This window comes from Lucilia sericata, unplaced genomic scaffold (assembly GCF_015586225.1).
Source record: "Lucilia sericata isolate MDLA Ls3-8-SP2 unplaced genomic scaffold, ASM1558622v1 Contig000214F_arrow, whole genome shotgun sequence".
Classification (NCBI taxonomy): Eukaryota; Metazoa; Arthropoda; class Insecta; order Diptera; family Calliphoridae; genus Lucilia; species Lucilia sericata.
The window spans coordinates 327,309-336,418 of record NW_023994242.1 but is presented as its reverse complement, the minus strand read 5'-3'; the positions used below and the strand labels follow the sequence as shown (position 1 = coordinate 336,418).

Sequence of the window (9,110 nt, the reverse complement as noted above, 5' to 3'; positions counted from 1 at the left end):
TTCCGTCTTAAAGTCGTCACTTCTGTATCGTTTCTTGAGTAGTTTCTAATGATTTTTTTAAGCTTTTTTGAGTTTGATCTGAATCGAACAAACGAATTCTCTTACTTTGAAACCGGGAGGAAAGTTTAGGTTTAGAGTTTATAAAACCAAATAGCTGATACATAGTATGTCCTCAGTATTAAGATTGTAGCGGGAGGAAACATTAGTGAAGAAAACTCTACAGAGTTTAATGTTTTGTAGTCACTAAATCTTTAGTTATTACAGTCTTGTAGTAAATCAGGGATATGTTGGTTTTAGATTGATTTTTTGTTGCCATTAGTATTAAATTAAAAATTTGTTGTTATTATTAATACCCAGCAAAAACTATTTGTCCTTATTGTTAATAGTAATTATAGCACATATTACTTGGTAATGGTTAGGTCATTAACCATTGGAGAAGAAGTAATAATAAGTTTAGAGTTTAGTAATTCAACAAGAGTATAAACTCTAAACTGAGGTCCAGAAATGTAATAAGTGTGCCTAATATAAAACTCTATTTTAGTAATCGAATAACCTTGAATTTCTCACCTACAAGATAAAACAGTTAAAATTTTTCTACAAAGTAATCTAACATTCTATTACATATAAATAAAGTTTTTGCTGGGTAATGATTGCCGTTATGTTTAGTACTCTTAAACTAATTAAAACGCTCTCTTAATTTAGAGACATTATAAGGAGAGTATTTAAGTATAACTGTATTATTAATATTACGCTCTTTTTTCTTATTTATAACTGTAATTCCTTTTTCTTAAATGAAAGAGCATATAAGAGTATTACACTTTATATGTGTATGAGTGTCTATATTCTATACAAGTTCTTTACACATCTAAGCGAAATTACACGATCTATAACGATCGTTTTAGCTTCTCTCTTTATTTATTTTTTTTTTTTTCAAACGTAATTTTCATTGATACGATTTTATTTTTTTTGCTACCACTTAAAAATCCATATAAATTCTTCACAAATAAATTGTTTAAACAATTTTCGTAGCAATTCATTCATATACAAGTGTCAGAGCCGGTCGGAGTGTTTTTACCCCTAAAAAAAGTGAAAAAAATTAAATTAAAAAAAAAACAGAAATTTTGACGTCGTTATAAATTGAAATTTGAAATCATTTCGTCATTTACTTATTTTCCGTTTAATTCAAACGTGTGGCGCTAAGTAATAAAAAGTTTATTACACACAGTTTATTGTACAAAATATTATTATAATTAATAATAAAAATTAATAAAAAAAAACACACACATTGCAAACATAAAAAAGTGGTAATAAAACAAATATACGTGTTTTTATTACAATTTAATTAATACGCGTGTGAGTGATATTGAAGAAAAACTTTTATTTAGAAAAAAAAAATAATTTAATTTGCGCTTAATATATGACTCTGCTGGCGTCAATTAAAATAAAAACATTTAATTTTTATTTATTAAAAAAAATATTTAAATACGCTGTTCTTATAAATGGTAAATAAGTTTGTGAATATATTATAAATTTATTTAATTAAAAAAATAAACAAAAAGCTATAATAAGTGAAAAAAATTTGAGAAAAATTAAGGACATTTTAAACAAGAAATCCTGTTTATAATAATTTATAAGTGTTTTTTTAAAAAAACATGTTTAATCATGTTTTACTTCAAAGTGTACTTTTTTTTGCAAAATATAAAAAAAAAAACTTCTCGAGTATTAAAAAATTAATTAAACAATTGAATCCTGACAAGAACTCCTTAAGAATTTTAATTTAATGAAGTGATATTTTATGAAAATTAATCTTTTTTTATTTTTGGTTTAAAAGTTTTGAACTGAGAAGTTATAACAAAAAAAATTTTTAAATTATTTAGCGGAATATATAAGTCTAATCGATTTAGTGATATTTTTCTAAAGATATATTTATGGATCCTTAATAAAGTTATAAAGCTAATTCAAAACTTTTCGAAAGCATATCTGTTTGAATAATACAAAATTATTATCCTGAAGATATCTGGGGTTTTGAGGAAATTGATTTCAATAAAGAAAAAACAGCAGACATAGCTAAATGTATTCGAAATATGCGGGAAAAATCGTGGGTTTTTCGGAATTTTGCTCACATCTTCCTATTTTAAAGACCGATTTTATTAATTTTTATTGGCAAACTTCTCGAAAGCATATCTGATAAATTTAGTCAGATATCTTAAGTTTTCAAAGATATCTGGGAGTTTCAGGAACTTGATTTCAATAGACAGACGAACGAGCTAAATGAACTACTCTATCTAAAAGGATAAAATATACTTTTAAAATTCTGGAACAATCTAGTGATTTTCGGAATTTTGCACATATCTTCTTTATTTACTGATTCTAAATAACAAACTTCTTGAAAGCATATCCGATAGAATTATTCAAGATTTGGTTCCAAAAGATATCTGGGGTTTTGAGAAACTTGGATGGACATAGATAAAGGGCCTCAACTTCTAAAAGGATTTAGGACTTGAGCTAATTTTGCATAAAATTTCCTAAATTTTCTGAAATCTTAGATTCTAAATTATAATTTCAAATCAAAATATGAAGAAACTATAATAAAATTATAAAAAATTGGAATTATTTTGAAAGCATTTCAATTTTTTTTGCTAAAAGAATTTAAATGTTAAATTTTTATGAAAATACATAAAAATGGCGGCTAATTAGTTATGATGATTTTAAGACAGTGCTGCCAAGTCTAAGATTTCAAATACAACACAACACTTCCTTTTCCTCCCACTCTCTCTCTCTCTATCTCTTTCTATATCTTTAAAATGGTGGCTTATTCATTATGTTGGTTTTAAAACAGTGCTGCCAACTTAAAGCTTTGGAATTCACCATAAAAACTTACACAAACAAAGAAATCATTATAATTATAAAATTTTCGTTTAAAAAACAGTGAACTATTAAAAAACCATTAATTTTCTTGTTTTATAAATTAATTTATTAACATTTTAAAGAATTCTCTTTATTAATCAACATGTTTCTCTAATTTCTTTACAGTTTCTAAACAGCTGGTAATGCAGTAAAATCCTTCAAGAGATAAACAATTTCACCACAAATAAAACAATATAACTAAAATCTGTACAAACAGTGTCTAACAAAAAAATCTATGATTTTACATAGACAAAGGACAAAAGAGAAATTTTTAATGTTACCCAAAAGATAGTGAAAAAAGAAAAACGTCTATAATAAAAAAACAACAACAAGAGAATCAATTAAACTATTAATTAAAGAACAAAATTTTAATTTAACTAACAAAAAAACACTCGAAAATACTCAAATAATTAAAAAATATTAAGAAAAAAACTAAACAAATAACAAAAAATGGCCAAATATTTAATTACCTTCGTATTATTAGCCTTTTTGGCTTTGGAAAACAATCACATCTACAATCGTTTACATGCCAAATCTCATCCCAGTGTTAGCAACACCAATACAGTGACACATTTTATGCGTCAACATCAGTACCGCCATCAGACGGCCAATGTACATCATAAACTTAATCCCACCCATGAACAGCATCAGACGCATCATGCCCGCAAACATATAAAACAATATAAGAAACAGAATTTCGATAATGGTCAGGAAGAAGATGAAACGGTACAGGATTCGAGGCGACAAATGGAACGTATTAAACGTCATATGGAACAACAGCGCCAGCATCGTTTAGAACACAACAAACGTTTGCAACAGCGTTCGCAGAGACCCGTCTACAGTGCTGAGACTTTAAAGACCATGCCACGTATTTGGCAACATTTATCTATGGTTTATGACTATGATTATGCCGATGATAAGGATCGTATGTATGGTGATGGTCCTATGGATGGTGAGCCCGAGGAGGAGGATATAGTTTTGGAGACTGATGAAAGTAATATTAAAGTAGAAATACCATTAACAGTAGCCGAAGCTGAGGAGGAAGATTCAGCTAGTAAACAAGAGGAAACAGAGAATCAAAAACACAAAAATACCGCTGCGGCGCGTTGTCCTAAATGTGAGAGTAGCCGTAAGGTGGAACATGTTACCGAGGAAGAACTCACCCGTTTGCGTATTGAGTTTGTTAAGCAGCAAATTTTAGAGAAATTAAGACTCAAAGAACGTCCCAATGTTTCGGCCGTCGGTTTGCCTAAACCTTTATATGAGGGTGTAACCATTGAGCAGGAAGAGGATGCCACAGTTAATAAGGATTTAGATGATTACTATGCGAGAACGAGTAAAAAGTTTATCTTTTTAGAAGTTGGTAAGTTTTATAGGGATTTTTTTTTCGTTTTGTCCGCTTATGTTTAAGTTTAGGTCAAAAGTCGTTAACTTGATTTTGAAACAAATTTAGTAAATCCATTTGGCTTACATTTGTCATTCATCAGCCGCCTTTTACATTGTCTTGTATCTCTGCAGTGCAGAGTCTGTACACAGACAAAAACTACTGTATTACCTATCCACAAACAAATAAAACTTTATTACCAACCATTAAAAAAATATATGTAAACTGTATTACCCAATTACAACATCATTATTACGTTGTTGTTATTTTTATACTTTTATAAATACAACTTTATTACCAACAATCAAACAAATATATGTAAACTGTATTACCCATACAACTGCATTATCCCGTTGTTGTTTTTATGCTTTTATTTATGATATGTTAAAGAAATTTTCATAGGTGGTCTCAGATTTTTGCTCATATCTGAGATATTTATGAACCGATTTTGCTGATTTTCAATAGGAAACATCTCGAAAGCATGTCTGACAGAATTATTGAAGATTTGGATCCTAAATATATCTGAGACCTTCAAAAAAATGATTTCAACAGATATACAGACTGACAGTTAGGGTGCCATAGCTTAATCGACTTCGTTATCTATCCAGGATCTAGAGTATATATTTTATGTTATATTGAAGAAATTACAAACGGAATGACAAACTTATATATACCCTTCTCACGAGGATGAAGGATATAAAATGATTTCTTTATTGTTTTTGAAACAGTTTTTTTCTTGTAATTTATAAATTTATAACTTTTCTTCTTTTTTTGTAAATTTCAGAAAAGCATGAATGTCGCAAATTAGGTTCTCAACCCTCGATGTGTTTCTCGTTCAAAATCGATGATGCCGATGCTGATGGCTATGATGTTAGCACAGCTGTTTTGTGGCTGTTCAAAAATAATCCTCAAAAGATGGTCAAACGCAATGATACCCTATTAACGCAACAGACCATTGTAGTGTCCGAAGTACAACAGCAATTAGACTCGAAATATTTACCCATAGTTAAGACAATTGCCATACAATCCGTTGATGTTCAAGGTAAGTTTTGGAAATTGTTGAGAGTTTTCTTAAAATTTAACCCTTTAATGAACTATGAGGTCAAACTGATAATAATTTTTAAAATTTTGCAACATTTTGTGTTGAACAAAAACACAGCTTTTGTAATTATTTATTAATTATTGGCTTTAAATACAAATTTATTATCTTTTTACTACTCACAAATCGTCACGTCGTTATCAGCATTTCTAAATCTTAATAATTTTAATGAGTATTTTAAAGAACTTTAAGCGGGCTTTCTGACTAATTACGCCCATAGCCGGCTAATCACTAATCCGGCATATATTTTTCTAATTAAAAATATGTTGCCAGCTGTGTTTTTCACAAGAAAGCCTTTAATAATTTTCATATTTTAAAGTTTTTGTTTTGCAGTGGAAAAAAACATTGTGCCCCATGTACCCTTTTGGGAAATAATCTTTCTTTTCTTTGGCATATTTTTTCGTCTTAATTAACAATAATTCAAACTACTTTATCTGTTCTTCTTTCTTTTTAATTGTTTAAAAGCGGGGTATTGAAATAAATGATACCTTGCGAAATAAATCAAAATATTTAGAAAGATTTTTTTATATTGAAATTTCTACATACATACTCATACATATCCGGGCAATATCACTGTTTTGAAATTGGACTTTCACCGTTTAGAGAGAGTGAGAGAGCGAGAGGGAGAGCTAAAATTGATTGACCTTTTTATGACAGTGCAAATTTAAAAGTCATAAATAAATTTTTAATATAAATTAACAAATACATTCTCAAAAGAAAAAGAAATTTTTAAAACGTTTTTTTTTGATAAATGTGTAGTTGACAACCCACCATGATCGTAAATCAAAATCATATTATGTTCAAAATTCTTTATACATCAAGTGAAAGATTGTATTTGTAGGAGTTTATAATCAGAATTTTGGAGCGTGTTTTTAAAAAGGCCATCTAGAAAATAATAATAATAATAAACAAAAACAGTTTTGTTTATAATTAAAAAAACGCACAAATATTATTTTAAATCGTGAGTTTGTTTGTATTATTTTCGAAAATGTCAAAAATATTCCCCTATAAATTAAAACCATATTAAATGAAAACAAACATAGTATTTCATCAGCCTTAAGATTATAATTAAAATAAAGCTGAAAAGCTAAGATTTTTGAAACCCCTTTTAAATATAATGACACTAAATCTATAGCCCGTTTAGACTTATAAAACTAATTTCTCTAATTTCCTTTACAGATGAATGGATGAAAATCGATATAGAATGGCCGATAAAACGTTGGTTTGGCAATCATGATCTTAGTCATCTCATACAAATCACCTGCCAGTCATGTGACATAGAATCGATGGAACATATGATATCCACCGATAAAGATTACAGACCCTTTATAATGGTCGATACACAAAATCGTAAGAGACAACCGCGTCAGAAACGTGAAATCAATTGTACGGATGGTGTCACCGAATGTTGTCGTGAACATTTGTATATATCTTTTGATGATATCGGCTGGGGTGATTGGATTATACAGCCCCGTGGCTATAATGCTTATTTCTGTCGTGGCACCTGTGGCATGGTGGCGAGTATTTCAGAGTCTTTATCGGCTCATAATACCATATTACAGGTAGGTTTCTCTTGTTATCCCCTAAAACAATAAAACAGTTTTATAACTTTCTCTCTCTCTCTCTTTTAGAAATTTCTTAATAAACCCGGTAAACGGCGTAAGAATCTAGAGTTAGTACCCTGCTGTACTGCCAAACAATATTCTTCCCTGCAGTTAGTATTTATGGATAGTAATAATACAGCCACACAGAAAACATTCCCCAATATGGTGGTAGAATCCTGTGGCTGTAGATAGTTTCTATTTGTTATTGACTTTAAACTTTTAAATTTAAAATATTTATTAATTAAATTAATTCATTCACTTTCACAAACCAAAAATGAACAACTTTCAAATCATAAAATTCATCATTCATTCCCTTACCCCCCTCAAAGACCCTCCTCATTTAACCAAAAAACAAGTACCGAACAAAAATATAATTTAATAATTATTTATAAAATAGTTTTAAAACTAAATTAATTAAAACGCCTAAAGTTTGTTGAAACACTACAAATTTCACTTAAATGGAAATGTTGTTAAGGTACGTTCACATTGTTAAATTATTATTAAATTAAATTAAATTAAATCCAAAACTTTTATAAATTTTATAAAAATTTTTACTTTTTTTCTTAAAAATAACTAATTTGTTAAATGTGAACTTATCTTAAAGTGCTTTAACCAAATAGGGCATTATTTATATATTAAATACTGCCATAGGTTTAAAATAAGATTTTTACTAGTTTTTAATTATTTAAATAATTTATAATTTATTTGTATTGTACTTAAGTTCTCCATGAGAAATTAGATTTTCGTTTTTTTTTTTTTTTTGTATTTGTGTTTATTGTTGACTAGTGTAATTTATTAAGGATATTCACCGTCTGTCAATTTAAAAACATTCTATAAACATTTAATATCTTAATCTTAATTTCCACGTCTATTGAATCTATATTAAATGTTTACAGTTGTAGTTTGTACTAAAATTATTTTGTCTAGTTTGTGAGTATCCTAAATTGTAAATATTTAATTTGTGTTTTTTTTTTAGTTAATTACTCGGTCACTTGACCTGCCTGAATATTTATCTGAAAACGTTGTAAAATATCGTATTAGTAGTAAAATTTCGTTAACCGTTTAAACTTTTTAGTCTCTTTTGCTTAAGTTTTTCTTATGATTATGATTTGTCGTTTATCATGATAAAAATTTATCAGTTCAAGACACCGAGTAAATGTGTCAGGTGATATTTTTTGTTTTTTTTTTTCTTTTTTGTAAATATTGTAAGTAGTAAAATTTTTTTGTAATATATTTCTTAATTTTTTTAAGAAATTTTAAAATTTTTTTAAAAAATATAAAAATCTGTATAAATTTTAAAAAAGTTGTGTTTTATTTTATTAAAAATTAAGGTAATAAATTGAGATGCGTCAACTTCTACTACAAACATTCGATTTATTTTAGATTCAATGGAACAAAATCAGGCTCATCAGATAAATATTTAACTTTTCTTGGGCGAGACTATAAAACGAATTCTAAAAATATGTTTTTGGGGATTTAAAAAATGTTACACGCGAAGTGGCTCTTCATGAATTCGAACGAGGGTAAATCGAATTAAAAACACCTTAGCCCAAAGTTATAGGTGCAGTCAGTTAGTTCGTTCGTTCGTTAGTTAGTTATTTAGTTAGTTAGTTAGTAGTTAGTTAGTTAGTTAGTTAGTTAGTTAGTTAGTTAGTTAGTTAGTTAGTTAGTTAGTTAGTTAGTTAGTTAGTTAGTTAGTTAGTTAGTTAGTTAGTTAGTTAGTTAGTTAGTTAGTTAGTTAGTTAGTTAGTTAGTTAGTTAGTTAGTTAGTTAGTTAGTTAGTTAGTTAGTTAGTTAGTTAGTTAGTTAGTTAGTTAGTTAGTTAGTTAGTTAGTTAGTTAGTTAGTTAGTTAGTTAGTTAGTTAGTTAGTTAGTTAGTTAGTTAGTTAGTTAGTTACTTAGTTAGTTAGTTAGTTAGTTCGTTCGTTAGATAGTAAGTTAGATAGTTAGTTAGTTAGTTAGTTAGTTAGTTCGATCGTTAGTTTTTAGTTAGTTAGTTCGATCGTTAGTTTTTAGTTAGTTAGTTAAATAGCTAGCTAGCTAGCTAGTTAGTTACAGAAAACATTCTGTAAAATTATCTTTAGAAGTTGTCTTTACAAAGTTAGCATAGAGCAGG

The 9,110-nt window shown here is 28.1% G+C and overlaps 1 protein-coding gene across 1 annotated transcript; it reads left to right on the top strand.

Annotated features, from left to right (window-relative positions):
• The first annotated feature begins 1,056 nt into the window (after positions 1–1,056).
• On the top strand, positions 1,057–8,195 carry LOC119602208 (inhibin beta A chain). The gene is made up of 5 exons (XM_037953594.1): positions 1,057–1,502; positions 3,034–4,270; positions 5,076–5,333; positions 6,570–6,952; positions 7,022–8,195. Exons 2-5 carry the CDS (start codon positions 3,358–3,360, stop codon positions 7,184–7,186), a joined length of 1,719 nt encoding a protein of 572 aa, XP_037809522.1. The 5' UTR covers positions 1,057–1,502; positions 3,034–3,357; the 3' UTR covers positions 7,187–8,195.
• The last annotated feature ends 915 nt before the right edge of the window (positions 8,196–9,110 follow it).